This window comes from Carassius auratus, chromosome 3, assembly GCF_003368295.1.
Source record: "Carassius auratus strain Wakin chromosome 3, ASM336829v1, whole genome shotgun sequence".
NCBI lineage: Eukaryota > Metazoa > Chordata > Actinopteri > Cypriniformes > Cyprinidae > Carassius > Carassius auratus.
This window is the reverse complement of record NC_039245.1, coordinates 14,550,401-14,572,900: the sequence shown is the minus strand read 5'-3', so window position 1 is coordinate 14,572,900 and position 22,500 is coordinate 14,550,401. Positions and strand designations below refer to the sequence as shown.

At 43.8% G+C, this 22,500-nt stretch overlaps 2 protein-coding genes across 4 annotated transcripts in view; both read right to left on the bottom strand.

Moving 5' to 3' along the window:
- Positions 1-8,992: 8,992 nt before the first annotated feature.
- Positions 8,993-13,603, bottom strand: LOC113054946 (serine/arginine repetitive matrix protein 2-like). Its single transcript, XM_026220763.1, has 5 exons — positions 13,052-13,603; positions 12,678-12,843; positions 10,669-12,487; positions 10,341-10,446; positions 8,993-9,642 (listed from the first exon to the last, which is right to left on the bottom strand). Exons 3-4 carry the CDS (start codon positions 12,480-12,482, stop codon positions 10,413-10,415), a joined length of 1,848 nt encoding a protein of 615 aa, XP_026076548.1. The 5' UTR covers positions 12,483-12,487; positions 12,678-12,843; positions 13,052-13,603; the 3' UTR covers positions 8,993-9,642; positions 10,341-10,412.
- Positions 13,604-14,563: 960 nt separating this feature from the next.
- The window catches only part of LOC113054763 (sterol regulatory element-binding protein 2-like), a 10,491-nt gene continuing 2,554 nt past the window's right edge, over positions 14,564-22,500 (bottom strand). Inside the window, exons 3-20 of one of the 3 annotated variants that reach the window (XM_026220565.1) lie at positions 21,375-21,525; positions 21,136-21,296; positions 20,904-21,050; positions 20,172-20,447; positions 19,981-20,095; positions 19,183-19,334; positions 18,912-19,104; positions 18,658-18,833; positions 18,300-18,549; positions 17,552-17,718; positions 17,300-17,471; positions 17,122-17,227; positions 16,853-16,962; positions 16,648-16,780; positions 16,377-16,539; positions 15,908-16,084; positions 15,721-15,820; positions 14,564-15,648 (exon numbers count right to left, since the gene is read on the bottom strand). In XM_026220565.1, the coding sequence (XP_026076350.1) occupies positions 15,431-15,648; positions 15,721-15,820; positions 15,908-16,084; positions 16,377-16,539; positions 16,648-16,780; positions 16,853-16,962; positions 17,122-17,227; positions 17,300-17,471; positions 17,552-17,718; positions 18,300-18,549; positions 18,658-18,833; positions 18,912-19,104; positions 19,183-19,334; positions 19,981-20,095; positions 20,172-20,447; positions 20,904-21,050; positions 21,136-21,296; positions 21,375-21,525 (2,967 nt within the window). In that variant the 3' untranslated portion in view covers positions 14,564-15,430. Of the gene's footprint in view, positions 15,649-15,720; positions 15,821-15,907; positions 16,085-16,376; positions 16,540-16,647; positions 16,781-16,852; positions 16,963-17,121; positions 17,228-17,299; positions 17,472-17,551; positions 17,719-18,299; positions 18,550-18,657; positions 18,834-18,911; positions 19,105-19,182; positions 19,335-19,980; positions 20,096-20,171; positions 20,448-20,897; positions 21,051-21,135; positions 21,297-21,374; positions 21,526-22,500 lie in introns of all 3 variants that reach the window. The other 2 variants (XM_026220546.1, XM_026220556.1) reach the window with 2 other exon arrangements.

The following is a 22,500-nucleotide window of genomic DNA, read 5'->3' as shown; positions in this document are numbered from 1 at the left end:
AAAAACTTTCACAGGAATGTTCCTGAAAGTGATAATCTGGCCTCGTTTTTACCTAAATGATTTATACTTTATTTTAATAAATATTAAAAATGTATAAGGTGTGCATTGTAGCTGACACCCAAATGAACACATTACAATTGTTTTATGACTGCAAGTCTTTCTCCTCAAATGCTATTGAGCTTCAAATTTGCGTTTGAGCCCATGTGAAACAGTAGCATAATTTACATATGATTTACAGATTATTTTAATAAATATCAAACATTTAATTCAATTGTGCATTATAGCCGACACCTACATGAACAATTACAGTTGTTTTTATGACTATAAGTCATTCTCCTCAAATGCTACCGACGTTAGTATCGCATGTAAGTTGAGAGTCCAACGTCAAGCCAACTTTATGTCTGTTTTTTTTTTTTTTTTTTTTTTTTACTTTTAGTTTTCTTTTCTCTTCGCTGGATTGGATTCATCCATCAATTATGAACATTCAGCCGCAAACAGGAGGTGCCAGCAGTCGCAAGCGCTGATGGGAGAATGGAGGAAGTTTTTTTTTTTTTTTTTGGAGCAACTGGGATGGTGCCCCCTCTGGGAGTTGGTGACCTAGGCAGATTGAGTCAGTTCTGGAGCTCGGAGCGGATTCGCGAATCATTTGAATAAGTTCGGGAGTTCGTAGCGGAATCGCGAATCATTTGAGTCAGTTATGGGAATCGCGAATCATTTGAGTCAGTTCGGGAGTTCGGAGCGGGTTCGCGAATCATTTGAGTCAGTTTGGGGATCGCAAATCATTTGAGTCAGTTATGGGAATCGCGAATCATTTGAGTCAGTTCGGGAGTTCAAAGCGGGTTCGCGAATCAATTAAGTCAGTTCGCGAATCATTTGAGTCCGTTTGGGGATCGCGAATCATTTGAATCAGCTCGGGAGTTCAAAGCGGGTTCGCGAATCATTTGAGTCAGTTTGGGGATCCCAAATCATTTGAATCAGATTGGGAGTTCGGAGCAGGTTCGCGAATCATTTGAGTCAGTTTGGGGATCGCAAATCATTTGAATCAGTTCGGGAGTTCGTAGCGGGTTCGCGAATCATTTGAATCAGTTCGGGAGTTCGTAGCGGGTTCGCGAATCATTTGAGTCAGTTTGGGGATCGCAAATCATTTGAGTCAGTTCGGGAGTTCGTAGCGGGTTCGCGAATCATTTGAGTCAGTTCGGGAGTTCGTAGCGGGTTCGCGAATCATTTGAGTCAGTTTAGGGATCGCAAATCATTTGAATCAGATTGGGAGTTCGGAGCGGGATCACCAATCATTTGAGTCAGTTCGGGAGTTCGCGCTTGTAAATTTTCAAAATGGCCATAACCTTTAATTCGTTGCTGCCAACTGGGGTGGCAGCAGGGGTGGGAAGGCTTTCTATTAGCGTGGCATTTGCCACCCTGTGCCACCCCGGTAGATCCGCCCCTGCGTGACACTTCCACATACAGATTTAACTGATTTCTTTCCCAAATTGCACTGACTATTCTGAGACATAGGCTACCGCCCTAATAATTTTCGGGATGCGGAAACACAGTCTGGTTCGTAGAATCCAGTCATAAAAACGGAATGCCTAACGGAATATGCCACATTTTGGATGACTAAATCAAAAGTAGGTCAGTACACTTCAATCAAAAATGTGAATATTAAGCCCCAAAAATGCAATATATGACTTGCACGTTTTGCGTGTCTGTGGAAATCAGGCGCGGACTGGACACCGGGAGAACCGGACAATTCCCGGTGGCCTGGCAGATGATTTTGCCCCACTATTTAATATCATTATTGTATAATTGCACGCCGAATGTACTAAAGCGATCATTTGCGAATCCGCCATTTGTTAATTAGATCTCTAATAAGTCATGAAGTGTTAGTCCTGACTCGCGCGCTCTCCGCGCCTCCGCCAAACGGTTTGGATCAGACTCAGAGTAATCAATGCGAGAGAGAGAGAGAGAGAGAGTGTGTGTGTGTGTGTGTGTGTGTGAGAGAGAGAGAGAGAGAGAGAGAGAGAGAGTGTGTGTGTGTGTGTGTGTGTGTGTGAGAGAGAGAGAGAGAGAGAGAGAGTGTGTGTGTGTGTGTGTGTGTGAGAGAGAGAGAGAGAGAGAGAGAGTGTGTGTGTGTGTGTGTGTGTGTGTGAGAGAGAGAGAGAGAGAGAGAGAATAGAGTGGATGCTACGACAGACAACAACACAACCCTTACGAAAATTAACATTTTATTATTTAACTATAAATCCAGAGAAAATGGTTACTTTTGTTTAACTGTGGTAACCAAAAATGTCAAATTATTTTACAAATGTATTTATTTAAAAATAAAAACAAATCCATTTGAAAAAAACAAAACAAAACAAAAAACAAGGTTATTGTACTTTTAGTTAGGCTAATAAAAGCATGGTTAATTTTTGTAAGGGAAAAACATGACTCGTGTACAGTATTAGGATTTTTCTATAAAGATATTGTAGTATTGTGGAGTATTGTATTGTAAAGTACAGTTTTGTTCAATCTTGAGTATTAAAGTCATGAGAGAGATGGATAAAGATTTAAACCTTTTTTTATGTCAGGTCCATACAAAAAATAATTGTGTCCATGAATTTGTTTGTATGAGTTTGAATTTTCCAGTCTGATATTTTTTCCCAGTCCACACCTCCTGTAAATTAATGGCAAAGACATGGTTTCATTTACTACACATAGATCTACTGAAGCTCACAGTGTTATCAACCTCTGCCGTCTCAATATAGAGTACACGAACACATACACATAATCTCCAGAACTGCTCTGTCACTTCATGCATTTTACTTATTTTGAGAAAACTATCATCATATACAAAGAGACAGCAGTTTAAAAAAACACCAATGTTTCAGGAGTTTATTACACAGAATATGACACATGCTTATTAGATAACTGTATTTGAGTTGATGTATATGCTTTTATTTATTATTCTTTAATTTTCACAAATTTAGAAAAGTAATCAAAAAGTACTCAAAAGTAATTAGTTACATTTCTTTAATAAAGTAATTGAAAAAGTAACACAACTATTACATTTTAAACAGGGTAACTTGTAATCTGTAACCCATTATATTTCCGAAGTAACCTTCCCAACACAAGTCTGTGTTACACTCCTAAAACACAGCTGCTTAAAACGTTCTTCACAGCGATGAACCATTCAGTCAAAGGTTCTTTACAGAACCATCTCTTTATAAAGAATATAATTAGAAAAGAGAGTGTTAGAGTTAGAGGAACTCTATCCTATTATTATTATTATTATTAGTTAATAACTACCTATTCATCATTTATCCAAGATACATTATAATTAAATTACAAAAGTTATTATGGAGCATATCTAGTAAACGTTATTATATATAAGACTGGAATAATGATGCTGGATTCAGCTTTGATCCCAGAAGAAAATATTTCACAACATTACTCTCTTTGCTGTATTTGGATCTATTAAAAGCCTTTGTAAGCAGAAGAGACTTAACGTAAAAACACAATCACAGCGATCCCAAACCTGTGAATGTAGTGTGTTGATCCTGGTGAAGTGTGTAAATATCTCCTGATGGAGGAAGCGCTTTACTGCAAGATTTCTCTTAATAATAATATTACAGTCTCCAACACTAGTGAAAACAGTAGTGAGCTGTCATTTAGTACAAACTAATGCAGAATACAGGGACAGATTTAGTAAACCGGTTCAGCTCTTGGTCCACTGACAGTGTGCAAGTGAACGAGCACAGACTCATAATGAGCAGAAATAATGTGTTTGTCTGGTGTTCTCAATAACTGAGACGAGGAGAAGATGCTGGATCTCCTAGCAGACATTATTAGCAGGCACAACAATGGGTTAAATATATCAACTACCACACACATGCAGCAATGTTAGTTCATAACCTCTCCAATAACAACTGTATCAGTTTTCCTGACAGGACTGGTGCAAGCTATCAGTAAATCTGTCCCATAACATCAGAAACATGTCTTCAGCTGTAGATGAGCTTTACAACACATGATAAAGACATGTTAACTCATATTATACTGGGCCCGGTTCCCCAAAACATTCTTATCGCTAAGCAGTTCTTAACCTATTCCTTAACCTCTCTCTTAACCTTATGGCATGATTCCCGACACGTTCGTACACTAAGTATATATCTTCTGTAAGTCACACTTTCGTAAGGTTGGTCTGGACCATAAGCTCGTAATCTCTCTTAGCGTTGTTTGAGCTCAAGACGCTACTGTACAGCAGTCTTTAGAAACCAACACAGCGAAGTACAAGTCAAACTATGGTGTGTTGACAATGTTGTGGCTCAACAATGATTTTATGTTATTTTTTAAGACTCATAATAAATTATGTCCACAATGGATACAGGCCTATTTATGAAGTTGACTTTATGTGGTATCAGAAATAATATGGTGCTAATTAGCCTAGGCTTTTTCGTAATGTAATTAAAGCGAATTGGCAATCAATTTTTTGATAATTAAAATCTGGCAAACAGTTTGGCTCTAAATGGCTAAGATCTATAAATGGATAATCATGGTGGTGTCCAGTAAGCGACCAACTATAGCAGTAATCCAATGTATCCTTGTATTGAATCAAAGACGGAGCCGGAAGCGGAGCTGTTTAGTCCATGTCAATTTTTTTATTCGGCAAAACTTGAGCCCTTTTGACATTTTTCCTGACGTGGCTATATTAAAAAAAATTCTCCTCCCAATACAGCTCATAATGGAGCTGCTGGACCTTCTCAGACCTGCGCTAGCCAGGATGCGGTGGAATTTTGCTTTAAACCCTGAAGCCCAACGCAAGTTTTTTTTTTTTTTTCTGCTACAGAGAGCTTCATCGAGGTCGTGGGAGAGGGCTACAGCCTAATCAAGACCTCGGTGTGGAGGTGCATCCACACTGTCACCAACCTCTTCTGCGTCATGCCGGGGATTACATTCTGGTGGATGGCACTCATCTCTATCTCCAATCCATCAGTGATTGATCAGGTGTACATATCACGAAAGGGATACACGGCCATAAACATGCAGGCTATAATGGACCATTGGGGTGTGATCTCTGACCTCATGGCAATGTCGAGCAAAACTTCAACTTCCCCTGACAAGAGGCTTGGTGCCCTTTTTTACGTTGCTTCCCCATCATATTCTGTATCTAACTCTCTCTCTCTCTGTTCATTGTAGATAGGTAGATTTTTATTAAAAACATAAACCAATTGCAATCAATACTGCATTAAACAGAAGTAACTGCAGCTGCTTGCCAATCAATTCTGATTGTAAAGTACCTTACCATTAATATAAAAGTGTAATATATATTTTTTATAAGTCGTTAAACCCATGTCAAGAAGCGAGGGATAGGAGGGTGGATGATTAGAGAGGGATCCACGGTTCATCTAACCATCACAACATATGGTGTGAACATATTACTGACCATTTGATCATTTAACTTATAGTCTATATTCTACTGATAAGTTAAACTATGTTAAAATAAATGTTACTATAATAATATGGGAATGTTTCATTTGCATAGAACGTGTTGTCTTTCCTAACGCTGTGTTGCACCTTCGCGTGAAGTGGAAAATCGATTCCTGAGCAATCGATGCCAAATAATTCAGCACCTTCACTTTGGACAGCGCTCTTGTGACGTCAGACGTAAGAGGCAGCGTGCTAAGAAGCTTCCTAAGGGACACTTCGGGGAACACACTTAGGAACATACACAACTTTGGTAAGATATATCTTTCGAGGTCTTCTTAGAGCGCTAAGAGTGAGAGTTATCGGGGCCCTGGTGTTTTCGGTGTACCGAAATCTCTGTGTGAGAGAAATTCAGATTTCATATAGCTAGATTACATAATCAGAGAGTAGCCTGTTTATTTTGGTTTGAATATTTTCGTTTAAAAGTAGACATTTCAAGCTTTCTGTAATATATAGCCTATACTTCTCAAATCAGTGAGGCACACGCTGAGTTTCGGTGTCCTCCAGCTCACATCACTGCAAGTGATCATGACCGCCTTGGTACATTGTCTGCTATATATTTGCTTTTTATTTATTAAAAACTGGTGTATGAAACATTGATCAAAATTAAGAGACAGTTTATACAAAACGAAAATCTTTTTAAAAAGAGGCCACAAAACAAAACTTAATGAAGTGGTCAAATGTTTTACCCATGTCTCCAGACATATTGTGCATCTCATGATGTATCATATCTTTCTCATGCTGCATGCTCACTTTCATAATCAACATTGATTACATTAAAAAACATAATGACGTCACATATTTCCACCCCCCCCCCTCCCTCTGCCTCGCGAGTGGATGATAGCCCTGAAGACGCCTAGCAATGGTGTACCTTTAGTGGTAGTACACCTGTAGTTAAGTTATACCTTAAGAGTCTTCGTAGCACGCTAAGAGACAGCGTTGGGAAACGCAGCCCAGGTATGATGTGTTTCATGCGTAATGGAGATCCCAGAGCGCTCTTCTCTGGTCAGAACCATGGACAGCGATCGCGGATAGGTCTGTCCTATGCACCGAAGCATTTAACAATGCAACTAAATATTTAAAGAGCATCAAGCTATTAAAATCTATATTATGTATACGCACAGATAAGAGTGTGATTTAAAAAAAAGTGATTAAATAACGATTTTAATTTGTTCACAATTTGTCTGGCCCATCCAAACTGGAACTATGCGCCACCGTGCCTGGTTCGTGCTTAAGTAAAAAAACAAACAAATGTCTGGCCACTCCGAAGCCCCTGCACACGTGGGGCCCCTCTATACAAGATAAACTCCGGATAAACAGGGCTCTGAACCAGTTCAAGGAACGAAAACGAAAACCGGAAACGAACGATATTTTGACAGGAACAGAACCAGAAACACAAACGAAATTATTTTTTTTAGTTCCGAACATCGAAAATTTTGACTGGCCATTAACTGGTTAATAACGTTATTTTATCGTTCCGTTCAATATTTGAAATTTGCTGTCAACCAATCAGAATTCCAGCAGTACAGCATATGCAAATGTGACTCTGTCCGCTCAGCTGTGAACTCACAAGTCTCAATGCACCGCCTTCAGGACCGGATTAAGACCAAATTGGGCCCGATGACGCAGGGCAAAAAGGGCCTATCTTTACTAGGCGTTGGTGCATTGTGCATACTACACTCAAGTAGAGACCTGGGAGTACCGCGGGACCCAGCGCAACCGAGTGCGCGGGACAATATTTGATTGATGAATGCGGACGCGGGATATTATTGTGTGGGGGTTGCGGGAAAATAAACTTATTTGCGGGACTCCCGCAAAGTGGAAATATCTAGCAAAATAAAATTACTAAAAACAGATCAACCTTTATTTATAATAGACTAAAATAAAATAAAATAGACTTTGCTGAATGGGAGGATGCTGATGAAACCATGGACAGCGACGTGTAATTCCATTCCGAGATAGCGAGAGATCCAGTGGTGGAAAAGGCGATATCAAGAGTTTCTGAGATTAAGCAAAGTAACACGCCATGTGCATTCAGCTCCCAGCGCACCATTGGAGAGGCCTTTCAGTAATTGCGGTCGCATAAATGCGCAGAGACGGATTAATCTGAAGCCCTCATCAATGAACAACATGCTATTCCTGCACAGACTGCATTAGTAATCTTAGTCTACAGTATATATATATATTAATTCCGTTTATTTGTAATTATTTATTTATTTAGCTAAATATTAAAAATTGGTCTATGTTGTTATTGAGGAAAAATGATCTTTTTTGTTTGTTTATGTTTGAAGAAAAGAAGGTATTGTTAAGCAGTATAGGCTAATTTTCCTTTGAACATGAAATAAATCCAGGTTTATTATTATTATATAATTCATTAGGCTATACTATAGCCTAATAGGTATATTTTTTATTTACATTTCTTACTTTTTTACTGTATTTCTATGTTCTAAGTTCCTTGTTCGTTCCTTTCATCCATTTAATTAAACGCAAATAAAACGAAAAATTTTTTTCTTTTTTACATTTGTGTTCAACAGGGAGCAACTGAAAAAAGAACAGAGTAGCAGACAGAATATGCAATTTATTAATAAAAAAAATAAAATAAAAAACCTTATACTTTACCCGCGCGATTTTGCAGGCGGTAGCGGGACGAAACTTGATCGTTCGCGGGCGGGAGCGGGAGAAAATCTTGCGGGAAAAATCCATCCCGCGCGGTCTCTACACTCAAGCCCTGCATGCTTAGCCTTTCCTGCCCAACTGAGGACCGCAGCTCTCCTTTGATTATTCCTAACTTTGAGAAGCTCCGCTCGCCAGAGTCATTGGACATAATCATGCCGCGACTTAGGCCTACATTTTTTTTTTTTACTCTCAAAACGCAATCTTATACAAGTGTTTTTTTAAACAATGCGACAAACATTTTTAAATATCTTAAAAATAATTTTAAAGTGTTGATAGATTTTTTTAGTTTTTTTTTTTTTTTAAGTAGGCCTGGCTTACATTTGGACAAAATCTGGTGTAAGCTGTAAACTGTAAGCATTAGATCTCTATTTGTTTTCCTTTTTTTGAGTAAGGAAAACGCTATACTTTATTATTATTATTAAATTATTATTACTAGGCAAATTACATTCAAATAATATATATATATATATATATATATATATATATATATATATATATATATATATATATATATATATATATATATATATATATATATATATATATATATATATATTTAAATAACGTTATTAACCGGTATTTTTTCCCCCGAACCGGTTTCGGAACGGTAATAATATCAGAGGAACGCAGAACAGAAACATTAAAATATAGATTCTGCTTGGAGTGAACGGATTGAATTATTTTTTCGTTTTCAAGCCCTGCTGTGCTGATAAATAACCATGGTGCTACAGAAGTGCTAAAATACATCGTTATTATTATTATTATTGCCTTGGTTCTACAGAAAATTATAGTTATTATTCCTCTAGTGGTTAATTGTCAGGCTGTTGTAGCCATAAAGATGAAACTTTAGCACAAGTGTTTTTCTGATAGATTTATTAACAGCAATTACAGAACACAGCTTTTAACAACCAGTTTAAATAACTTTCCTAGCACAGCCTAATTAAAATAAATATTACATGTACACTATACTGCTCAGTATATCTGACCCAATATAAAGTCTCTAACCGTGATAACCAACACTGCACTGTGAATGAATGCTGTCTGCCAGGAGAAATAGTTCAGTCCTACACAATTATTCGCTAATATTACGTCTATCTTTCTACTTAGAAACTTATCTGATGCACCAAATTCCTTGCTAAGTTAATAAAATGAATAATTAACAATGCACTTTAAGTTTGATGTTTATGTGAGGATTGATACTCATCCCTATACAGCTGTCATTCGGCCTAAAATCTCCTTTTGTGCTGTGTGGAAGAAAGAAAGTCATGGTTTGGTACATCAATTTGGTGAGTAGATGTAGTCGAGAGATTTAACTATGAGTGAATGGTCTCTTTAAAGGTGCGTGTCATGAGGTCATGACGTGCCTGTTATGTTGGTTCTTCATCAGTCCGTTCCTCGCTGCAGTGAGCCACACTCAGCCCACAGCGCCTCCACATGCAGACAGAGGCATTACATCACCTGCTTCAGTCCTGATGATCTGCTGCACCGAGTCTGACTGCTGGCTCTCTGGCACAAACACAGCAGAAACACAGGAGACAGTGTGTGCTCCAGATAAGATTATGACTGGACTGAACTGTTCACCTGTACAGGTGAATATAATGTCACATACATGCAGGCGGCAGACTAGATGTAATATTTAAAACATTACTGAGGACTGTGGCATATACACATTACATCTTACTGGTGCCTAAATCACTTCACAGGCTCTTACACATCAAGAACAATAACAATAACTAATGATTACAATAACGATAAGTATAAAACCTCTCACTTTAATAATAACAATAATGGTGTAAACTCTAATGATGACTATAATAGCTACAGTAAGTATAAAGACAACTGTAAATCTATATACAACTAGTGATAACTATAAAAATATACATTAAACCGTTTGTCACTATAAATGCTTGAGCTCTTTAAACTAGATGGATTGAATTGGCTGTCAATGTTTTTATGGTTCATCACCTGGAAAAACTGCTCTGAAAGTGATTTGAAATTGGGGTGTATACTTTTTGTTTTTGCAGAATTATAACAATTATTAAAACACTGAATGGTATTAATAGTTTGTCGTAATGGATGTCATGCATGGGGTGAATGGGCCTTTAGGAACAGTTTCAGTTCAGTTGAAGAATCATTTATCTTTATCCTATTATATTCAGTATTTTCATGTGAATGTTAGAGGATATGGTTATGTGTTTATTCACCTGTGTGTGTAGGGAGCTGGACGAGTGAGCCCTTGATAGTGTACCACTGTCTCTTCCATCCTCTGGTTTGTCTCATTCCCAGTGAGGAGCTTTACTCTGGGAGTGACTGGAAACACACAAACACAGGTTCAGCTTACCCCGGTCACTTCCTCCCACTGACCACGTGTGACCCTCTTCTGAAAATACGACTAGACACATATGAAAACAGTGTCCTACACAGACTCTGGCCTTTACATGTACATGTTTCATATTTGGAGCTGACTGTATTGTTATATTTAATTAAACTACACTGTGTTACTGTGTTGAACAGTGATCAGACTCGGTCCACCTTGCCGGTTTGTAGCGGGGAAGTTCTTGTTTCTGTCTGCTCTCAGTCTTCCTCAGGTGACTCGGATCCTCCCTCTGGAAGACCGCTTTGACCTTGGGCAGGTCAGTCATCATGGAATCTTCCCTCGGGTCGTGACCCAGTGACCCGGCTGAGAGATGACCTGACTCAGAGTCCACAGAGCTGTGAGAGGAGGTGTGTCTTTGGACCGGAGGGGAGGAGCTTCTGTGTGGTCTCTGTGCTCGTAGGTGGTTGGACATGGAGCTTTTTACCTCTGGGTTCTGTCTAACGCTGCTCCCCTTGTTTCTGTCTTGAGGTGTTTCCCTGGAATCAGAGGCAGATCTGGTAAAGGAGCTGATTTGTTTCTCTTCTCTGCTGTGGTGTGATGGGAAGCAGTTATTTGAGACTGATTGGCTGTGGAGGGAGTGGGAGGAGCCTCTCCAGCGGCCTGATGAAGGGTTTGATTCCTGCTGTGATTGGCCACTAAGGGTTTTTCTAAGATAAGAGGTGGAGCCAGTTCTGTCACTCATAGTGTTCCTCAAAGAGGCGTGGTCTGCAATCTCACGCATCAATGCGGACACAGTGGAGCTCCACCCACTCTCTGACTTGCGAGGAGGAGATTGGCTCTGAGCTAAGGGGGAGGGACTGCAGCTCTCTGGACCACGGTTGTATGATGACGGGCTTGTTTTGGACTTATGAAGGGATGATGGACCAGGGTTTTGGTGAGGTCCTCTATTTGGGGAAGAGTGTCGGCTGTCTCGGCTGTAGCTGTGAAGGGAGCTCCTGGCCTCTGGTTTCTTCACTGTGGCTTGGCTTTGCATTTCATAGCTTCTTCTGGATGGGGAGGGGCTTTTTCTGTCATAACTCCATCCATTAGATATGGATTGTCTATCTGATTGGTTTGGTGCTCCATAGCCCTTTCTGACTGGAGACGCACTTCGTCGACTCTCTTGAGTCTGATTTGATGAGACATTGGTCTCCAGCCTCCCCACATGGGACTGGCTTCTGGAATCATAGCGGCTCTTCAAGGAGGAGGAAGAGAGACCCTCTCTGTCATGACCATGCTCATAGGAAGGGCTTTTAGCTTCAGTTTTCCTAACAGCAGGACTGTCATAACTCCGTCTGGAAGGGGACGAGCTCCCATGGTTCTCTGTAGACCCAATGAAGGAGCTGTTGGTCTCGGGTTCCTGTAAAGTGCCTCTCAGATCCATGTACGACTGAGACTTATTGATGCTACTGATGCTGCCCACAGTGCTTGCAAATGATCGGAGGTTTCCAGAGTATCTGTTGTGTGCCAGGCTGACCGATGCTTGATCCTGATCGGACTCGCCCCGTCTGAACACAGAGGTACTACGAGAGGGAGAGGAGGAACGGGAGAGGCCAGAACCTCTTTGGGAAGAGTTGAGCGTTCCCGATTGCCACAAGGGAGACGTGTGGGCATTTCGTCCATCTTTTCGACTGGAGGCCCAGAAAGATTCATCTTGGTTGATAGGTGTGTAACTCAGGGCCCGGGGTCCTGCGAGGGCCTTATCCTCCAGGCTTAGATCCAGCTCTTCTGGAGGATACTGCGGAGGATTGTTTTTCGCAAGCTGCGCTGCATTCTGAAACTCAGAGGTTCTCCTTTCTGAAGGGACGCCCAGATCCGGGTTCCGAAATGGAATGGTGGCTTTGGGTTCGGGACTTTTGTTGCTAGGCAGGGGATGCCCTCTCTCTAAATGCCGATAGGGAGCAGAAGGGCTTTGATCAGGGAAAGCTCTCCTGACCGCAGACCTCCCCAAAGAGAAATATCCACTGTCCTGTTCCCTCTGTTCCTTCATGATGCCTGCGGACAGAGACAAAATCAAGACCTGTGTTAATATGTGAAATGATACTGCTCTCATGCACTGTGACGCAGTGCTCAGGAAGAGCCCAGTGCAACCCGACACCTCCTGACACCCCAAACCTCCACTGGATCTATCTGAACAACACCACCAGCTGCTCGAGCGGTAACTGGATACTGGTGTTTTCCTCACCGTGAGAAAAACTTCACTTCTGAGACACCTCGGTCCAGTCACGGGGGCTCGCCCGGTTCAGAGGCGGATCCAAGCGGGTCATTCTGCAGCCGGATGAAGGATGATGAAAGAGGATGAAGGATGATGAAGCAGGATGAAGGATGATGACACTGATCCGTCACCCTGACTGGGATTAAAGATATATAAGGGAAGAATAGGATATGACACCAGAACTCGACACACTGACAACACACAGAGAGCAAGAGGATTACATCCCTAAACGCTCTTAAATTATGCAATAAAAGTTGCATTTAATACAAGATAAATTACACAACAGCACACACTCAACAGATTTCAATGCTGAACATCAAGTGGAGGCTCTTTAGCAGCCTTACCTGTCCGATCTTTGGTCGTGGTCTCCGTCACACAGGTACAGGACACAGAAGGGACTCAAGATGCAGAGGGAGTCGTCCTCAAAGCCACACCCCCTCTGCTGACATCACAGTAGCGTGTCACCACTGACAGCACATCTGAGTCATCCTGATTGGTGGACGGAACACAGCTAACCAATCAGATTTCTTCTTTTCTTTTAACACTCACTCACACAGTCTCTCTCTCATAAGTGCTCTGCAGACATGTAAATAACAAACCTATACAAGACAAACACTGACCAATCTAAATAAAGACCCAACCGATGCGTTCTGCACAGGAATAACACTTACATCTCGATGTTTCTATTTATTATATTAGTTACAAACTTCCCTCAGGCTGATGTTGATGACACTCCACGAGCCTCTCGATTACTCATCTCGAACAAAAAACCTATACTACTTCTTCCGATGTGGAAAATATCCGTGTTTTATCATTAATGTTCTTTGATATCCTCTTATTACCATAGACAGTAAAACAGAAATGGACACAGCAACCCCATTGGATTCAACGGAGACAAGTGAAGTCAATTAGAAGCACACACTTCCTGGGGGTCGGGCGTACTGCGCAGACTCAAACTGTCCGGACTGCTGAGCGAATCATCGGTACAACCCTCCCTTCTTATTCAAGAACTGTACTTATCCAGAGTGAGCAAAAGGGCTGTTAAAATCACTCTGGACCCCTCACATCCAGCACACTCCCTCTTTGACCTGTTGCCATCTGGTCGACGCTACAGAGCACTGAGCACCAGAACGAAGCACTGCTGAGCTTCTGTCATGAAAACAAATTCTTCATATGTGAAAACATAACAGGCAATAAAGTTTCTCAGATTTAATTTCTAAAAATTGACTTAATCCATAAGTCTTCCTTACAGTGACAAATGACCTCTTGCTCACTTTGGACTGTGGTAACTCTGCTCTTCTAATTCTAGATGTCAATTAGGTCTGTATCAATTACAGTTGGTAATACAATTGCGACTCCTTTAGTTCCTCTATCATGCGTGGTCCCACAAGGCTCTATATTAGGTCTGATACTGTTTCTCTGTATATGTTACCTCTGGAGTCTATTCTGAGGAAATATGAGACTGCGTACTACTGGCGATACTCAAATATCCGTCCCATTACACCAAAGTCCTGTTCTACTACGGTTACATATCTTGAGGATGTGAAATCCTGGAGGAATAAATAGCTCCAGATACTGTGGTCTCAGGAAGATGATTAGGCTTTTTTGATTTTCAGTCCTCAAGTTACTGAATAACTTACAGCCAACCATCCACTCTGCCCTCTCTTTGATCACGGTTCAAAAAGGATTTTTTAAATATCAGGCTTTTTTTTCTAATGCTGTGTTTTGTTAGGTCTTTCACAGCACTTTGGTCTGCTCTTGTGACAGAAGAAACGTGCTCTATAAGAAACTAAACTAAACTGGAGTGTGTTTGGTGTATTTGTATTGGGTTTCATGAACTGCACACAAACATAAGATGGTTCTTCAACGGCATCTGCAGTTTTATTACAAAAAAAAAAAAAGAAATTCAAAAGATGTAGAAATTCAGACAAACACATGAACAGAAGAGAGAGCAGAAAGAGTGCATGTGACTGAGCTGCAGAGAGAGAGCTAATACAGTTAGATATTAAAACACAACCAGAAGCTTCAGATTAAATTATTAAAAACACCAATACACGCGTGTATCTTTTCTGCATTAACAGCTCATTCTGATGTGTGTGTGAGAGATATTACATAATCATCATCATCATCACCACATGTTGTCATAATAAAAGTCCCGCTGTCATCTATTCAAATATAAAAGAATAAACACAGAATACTACCAAAGCAAAATAAAACAAACACATCAGAAACTAACTGAAGAAATAACACATGATGAAGCGTTAAGGTCCTCACGTGAAATAATAATTATATAATAACCCTCATGTATCTCACTAGCACTACAAGACTTTGGTCTACAAGACACAGTTCTGTACAACATACGTGTGTGTGTGTGTGTGTGTGTGTTTGTGTGTGTGTGTGTGTTGAGGATGCAACTAATGTACATCTAATATTAACATGATCATGACTAACATACAGCTAAAGAAGATTCAGTGTGTGAGAGTGTGTGCATAAATACATATTTATATTTGTGTGAGAGTGTGTGTGAGAATATGTGTGTTTGTGTGTATGTATAAATATGAGTGTGTGTGTGTGTGTGTGTGAGAGAGAGAGAGAGAGAGAGAGAGAGAGAGAGAGAGAGAAGAGAGAGAGAGTGTGTGTGTAAGAATGTGTGTGTATGTGTGTGTGAGTGTGTAAGAAAGTGTGTGTGTGTTTGTGTGTAAGAATGTGTGTGTGTGTGTGTGTTATGTGGCAGCGATGGTGGTTCCTCCTCCGAGCCGCAGCAGTATCTGCTGACAGTCCTGCAGGGATCTGCGGTCTCCCACTCGCTCCAGCGTGCGCTTGGCCTCGGCCAGCAGGCGAGCACGGTGACCCGGCGGGGTCAGCAGGGGCAGAGGCAGGTGACGACATGCAAGCAGGATAGCATGAGCCCTCTCACGCTCGCCCGGAGCACAGACACCATCTGCAGCGCAAACACAGCGTCAGCACAACATACTGAACACACTCTAGAGAGACTGAGTGTGTGTGTGTTTACCGGTCGTGCTGTAGTTGTGTGTTCGGTGTCGCAGCAGCTGGTGTGTGCGTGTGGGACTGGCTCCTGCCATCAGTCGGACCGTCGTCTCATGCAGGAACAGCTAAAACACACACACACACACACACACTGTTAATAGCATGTGGAGCTCAAGTGCAGAGGTCAGCTGTAGGCTGGGGTCAAAGGTCACCTTGTGTTGGGCCTGTCCGTGGGCCTGGCCGAGCTTACGAAGAGAGCTCAAGTCCCTTTGAAATCCAGCCAATTGGGATCCGGGGGCGGGGCCTGGCTCCCCGTTAGACCCGCCTCCACGCTGCCATAGGCTGGTCCTCAGAGTCAGGAGGAGGTCACACACCAGAAGCTCCACCCCCTGAAAGAGTCGGAGAAGATGATTGGCTCGAGAAAAACAGACCGGTGTGTCCTTTATATTAATCAGAATTAGCATTAATTATCATTAAAACTATACACATAACTGAAACATTAACTATAAAGATAATCCACACCACGGACAACACCTGTAACAAGATCTAGAACATCAACCATAATGATAACTGGCTGAAGAGTGTTTCAAATCAGTCACTTACACTAAGTAGGGTGCTCCCTAAAACAGGGCAAACATCAGCAGTGTGTGTGTGTGTGTGTGTGTGTGTGTGCGTGTGTACCTTGTGCAGCCAGGTGTTGTGTGTCTGACACACACTGATGTGCAGGTGAGCACTGGAGCGCTGGCAGTGACTGAGGCAGCTGACGACCCCCTCGCCCTTCTGTGGACACACACTCATCTGCACAGCCTTACACAGAGCTAGCACGGCCCTCGGCAGCGGGTGACTGACACACACACACACACACACACACACACACACACACACACACACACACACGGTTAGACCGGAGCATCACGGGCATGAACACACACTCTGACGGGTGAACACTCACTCCAGTGTGTGCAGTGCTCTGGGCATTCGCTCCGCCTCCGCCAGCAGTGACCTCACCGACGCATCATCACCCTGCAGCCAATGAACCGCAGCCTTCAGCACCGACGCCCACCAGCGGCACACAGGGTCCCTGACTGCAGAGACGAGAAACAACACGTCAGCGTGTGAGGACGCATCAACACACACACCGAGGCAGTGACACACACCTGGTGTGGAGCTCTGATTGGCCAGCGCAGGGAAGGGGGCGGTGGAGGGGGCGGAGTCTTCAGTACAGCTGTTCAGCAGCTGCAGGAACTCCAGAACACCAGTGAACTCCCTGCAGCAGACATGACAGAACTCTACAATCATCAGTTATTAGATTTAGAGCTGCATTATTACTCGAAGGAAACTGCAATCAGAGTTGTTTTAGTTCTACCTGTAGATGTAGTTAATTATGGACCCACTGTGTGAACAGGTGTGTGTGAGTGTGTTTTACCCAGCGTCCTCTGCTCGTTTGCTGCTCTGCGGCTCGATCAGTGTGTGCACGGCTCTCTCCAGGAGCTTCTCACAGAAGCAGCGGTGCAGCTGCGCGATGGGATCCGCTAGAGACACACACACACGTCAGTCCTGCGTCCGGACGCTCAGACGGCCATCCATCGGTCGCTCAGGCTTACCTTCATCTCTCTTAGATGTGAAGATCTGCTCGCTGCTCTCCGCCCTCACTGACCAATCACAGCTCAGGAAGAACTGGCGGCCCAGCGGCGTGAAGATCCAGCGCAGGCAGTCTGGGAGGAGCTTAGAGTCTGACTGACAGGCCAGAGCCTCGGCGCAGCTCAGCAGGTAACCCTGAGGCACAGACAGCAGGTGTGTGAGGTGTTTAGATCAGTGTGTGTGTGTGTGTGTGTGTGTGTGTGTGTGGTGCTCACGGGCAGACAGGTGAGGTGTTTCCCCAGCGCTGCTCTCAGACTGATGGCTGCTGTCACTAAGATCTGGATCCGCTGAGCGACCGGCATCTTCCCCTCCGCGCTCTTGCTCAGATTCACAGCGCTCAGAGACACACACACACCCCAGAGCGGCCGCTGATCCAGCTTACCTGAAACACACACTCACATTATAACACTCACACACACTATATATAACACACACTCACCATATACATGACACACACTCACTATATATGACGCACACTCGCTATAGAACACACTCACTATAAAGCGCACGCTCACTGCAGAGCACTCACTATAGAGCACACACTGTATATGACGCACACTCACTATAGAGCACACTCTCGCTCGCTACAGAGCACACTGGTTATAGAGCATGCTCGCTATTGAGCACACTTGCTGTAGAGCACACACTCACTATATGCTCACTGTAGAGGGCACACTTGCTATAGAGCACACTCGCTATAGAGCACATGCTCACTATAGAGCACATGCTCGCTATTGAGCACACTCACTGTAGCACACAGTCACTATATATGAAAAACACTAACTATAGAGCACATGCTCACTATAAAGCACACAGACACTCAGCGCACACGCACAGACTTGCACATGCACACACTCACACTCACACACACGCACAAACTTGCACATGCACACATTCACTCACACACACTGAGGCACGCACGCACACATACACACACACACACACACACACACACACACACACCTGTGAGCTGCAGCTGGCTGAGTTGGTGATACACCAGCGCTGCATCGCGTGAGCTGGTCTGTGACTCCTCCCCCTCATGTCTTCCTCCAACCAGACGCACCAGCCAGCCCAGGGGGGCGGGTTTCCGCAGGCAGTAGCGAATCAGGTTCCAGGAGAGCGAGCAGATGATGTCGAGGGTGGAGGAGGGCAGCACTCTGGACAAGATGGACAGACAGGTGTGCAGACTGACCACAGCCGCCGCGTAATCACCCTGAGACACACACACACAACACATGATCACTGAATCTACAATGTAGGTGTGTGTGTGTGTGTGTGTGTGAGTATGTGTGTGTGTGTGTGTGTGTGTGTGTGTGTGTACCCGGTACAGCTGCAGGTCGGCCTGTTTCCTGTGTCTCCAGAAGCGCACTGAGGTGGGCGAGTGAAGGGGCGTGACCGGCTCCCACAGGTACAGCACACGGACACACCCCCAGACCACGCCCACCCCGCTCAGGACCCACACCAGGAGCCACGGCAACACACACCACAGCCACGCCCCTGAGGGATGGACAGAAACACACGAGGCGTTAGCGTCAGAGCAGGTGGGTGGTCATGTGATCAGGTCATGTGACTCACTGAAGCTCTGCGTGGGCAGAGAGAAGAGCGAGCGTGTGGTTCCATGTGTGACCGTCAGCCCGGCGCTGTCCTCGGACCCCAGCAGAGACGGAAGAGGATTGAGCGACAGACAGAGGAAGGTGAGCGTGCAGAGCAGCAGACGAGAGCTGTCCATCACACCCACTGATGACGGGGAGTCCGGCTCGCTCTTCACCTGCACACACACACACACGTCAGACGAGCGCCAGCCTCTCACAGTGATATGCAGTGAGGGGCGGGGCCAGCATCTCACGCTCTCGTTCTCCAGCAGAGGGCTGCCCGGCTCCGAGTCGATGCAGAAGGGCGAGAGCTGAGGAGGAGAGCTGGAGCCCGAATCTGACGGAGGAGGAGAAATGAAGGCCATCTCCGGCTTCAGATCCACATCATCAGAGAGACACACCGACTCTACGAGACACAACACAGCCGTCACATCAAGAGCATGTACACAGTCTAGACACACAGAATGACCGTTCGGGATTCATGAATACAACATGTCATGTAAAATGTAAAAGTTAATAAATTATTAATAACAATTTCATTTAGCTGACAAAATGTCAGGCAAGTCACTTGTCAAATGTATAAATGAGAAGATAAAAGCATTAAGTTTATACATCACTTCATAAATATTAATAAATTAAAGCAAAAGGAGGGATGTACAAAGTCAAATTTCAACATCAATATTAGTAAGAATTACATTTATAATAGTATATATTAGTAATTGTAATTTAATTAAAACACCTCTGTTGTCCAGCATTTTATTTGATAATATTTTAAAAGATTAATCATATTTCTTAAGTTTTATTCATTTGATAACCATCATCTTTAATAATAGATTTGTATTAAATCATAAACACAGAATCCAGATAATCCTTTTGATTATTAAAATGTACTGAATTTAAGTTAATGAACTTACCTTTAGAATAGAATTGGAAATCAAAACAGAATTAAAAACTGATAGGGTTTAATCAGTGTTATGATTGTGTGATGATGACACAGATGTGAGAGCTACTGGTGAGCAGTGTGTTTGGGCGTGTGGTCATGTGACTCTCACTGTTCTTGTGATTGGCCATCTTGAGCGTCAGGTTCTCCTGCCGGAGCTTGTGGTTCACCTGCTGCAGGTACTTGATGTAGTCGATGGCTTTACGCAGAACGCCAGACTTGTGCATCTGTCAATCACATCAAACAGAGGTCAGAGCGTCGCCTGAGCTCCACGTGTCCCAGCATGCAGTGCGGCACACTCACCTTGGCGTCGCTGCCCATCACGAGGTCGCGCAGCTCCAGGATCTTGTCGTTGATGGACGATCTGTAGCGTTTCTCGATGATGTTGTGTGTCGTCCGTCTCTCACCCTCCTTCACGACTCCTCCCGTTCCAGCGGTAATGGCCACGCCCTGATCCATGCCCACCCTGGCTCCGCCTCCTGTGTGGGCGGTGCCCGAGGGGAGCTGCTTGATTGGCAGCTTGTCTCCGCCTCCCATCACCATGGGAACAGTGGTCAGAATGTTGCTGCTCATCAGCGTCTGTGAAAGAGCCACGACGTTCAGAACCATAATCAGCAATATATGAAATATAGATATGAAAATTACATGAACACATCACAGTACAATCAGAACAATCACGTCATCACAAAAAAATTACATTTTTTATGAAAATTTAAAAAATATTCTCTGCATGAGTATGTCTGATTTTCCATTAAATGTTCATAACAAAAGATCTGGTCTTAAAAAGATATTCTAAGTTATTATTTTCTTAAAATATAAATAATTATTAAGAAATATATTTATTTACACTGATTCGTAATTTATTTTAAACAAATATGATTTAATTCAATTAATTTTTTTTTTTTACTATTTTACACCATACCAGCAGCAAAGGGTTAATTTAATAGCAATTATATAACAGTATTTTTTGACAATCTAAACAATCGAGTGTAATATTCCCCCATCTGTCCTGTAGTGTGTGTGACGTACAGGGACCTGCAGCGAGGTGGTCTGGATGGGTGCCGTGAGGGTGGTGAGGCCCGGTGGGTTATGGACAGTGGACAGCACCTGTGTCCCGTCCGGTTTGAGCGTGGTCAGAACCAGAGAGTCTGTCTTCAGGATCTGTGGCTGGTGCAGCAGCACCTGTCGGCCAATCAGAGCGCAGCGTCACACATGACATCACACAGCACAGTAAGAACAGTCTGCAGTGAGTGTGTGTGAGACGTACAGGCACCTGCTGGGATACGGTGTGGACCGGGGTGGTGGACAGCGTCTGGAAGGTCTGACCGGACGGAGTCAGCAGCCGCTGGTGCTGGATGGTCATGGGCTGGACCTGTGGTGATGTCATGATGCTCTGCATCTGCGGCTGGATGACTGAGAAAGACACAGCTGCGTGAGAGAGAGTGTGTGTGTGTAGTGTGAGTGTGTGAGAGAGTGTGTGCGTGTGTGAGTGTGTGTGAGTCTCACCCTGGAAGCCCGCGCCGGGGTTCTGCTGACAGATCACCTGGTTGTGTATGAATCTGTGTGTGGGTGTGCCTGTCGGTGCGATCATCACCGTCTGCGGCTGAGTCTGCGTCTGCACCGCCAGCGTCTGCATGGGGAACGTCTGCGTCTGCACCTGTGGACGGCCAATCACAGCACAGCATGAGGAGGGACCCAGTCATATCAATGTACAGATGAAATCATTGAATACAGACAAAAAAAATAGGTGTGGTCAGAACACGAGGGGTGTGGTCAAGTGAGAGGAGGTGTGGTCAGAACACGAGGGGGTGTGGCCAAGTGAGAGGAGGTGTGGTCAGAAAACGAGGGGTGTGGTCAAGTGAGAGGGGGTGTGGTCAGAGTGTGAAGGGGTGTGGTCAAGTGCACAGAGGTGGGTCCAAGACTGAGATGTGTGTCCTGGCTCACTGTTGTAATGTGAAAGGGGGTGTGGTCAGAGTGAGGGGTGTGATGTAATGTGAAAGGGGGTGTGGTCAGAGTGAGGGGTGTGATGTAATGTGTAAGGGGGTGTGGCCAGAGTGTGAAGGGTGTGGTTAGAAAGTGAGAGATGTGTCAATGTGTGGTCACAAAGTGAGGAGTGTAATGTAATGTGTAAGGGGGTGTGGTCAGAGAGTGATGGGTGTGGTGTAATGTGTAAGGGGGTGTGGTCACAGAGTAAGGGGTGTGGTGTAATGTGTCAGGGGTGTGGTCAGAGAGTGAGGAGTGTGGTCACAGAGTGAGGGGTGTGGTGTAAGGTGTCAGGGGTGTGGTCACAGAGTGAGGGGTGTGGTGTAATGTGTCGGGGGGTAAGGGGTGTGGTCAGAGAGTGAGGGGTGTGGTGTAATGTGTCGGGGGGTAAGGGGTGTGGTCAGAGAGTGAGGGGTGTGGTGTAATGTGTCAGGGGGTGTAAGGGGTTTGGTCACAGAGTGAGGGGTGTGGTGTAATGTGTCAGGGGTGTGGTCACAGAGTGAGGGGTGTGGTGTAATGTGTCAGGGGTGTGGTCACAGAGTGAGGGGTGTGGTGTAAGGTGTCAGGGGTGTGGTCACAGAGTGAGGGGTGTGGTGTAAGGTGTCAGGTGTGTAAGGGGTGTGGTCACAGAGTGAGGGGTGTGGTGTAA

Bases quoted from the DNA above. Each gene is read 5' to 3' on its own strand.
- LOC113054946 (XM_026220763.1), bottom strand. From the start codon at position 12,482: ATGAAGGAACAGAGGGAACAGGACAGTGGATATTTCTCTTTGGGGAGG. The intron at 10,447-10,668 runs GTGGACCGAGTC...GTGTGTTTCCAG, and splicing joins CCCCGCTACAAACCGGCAAG to TCACTCCCAGAGTAAAGCTC.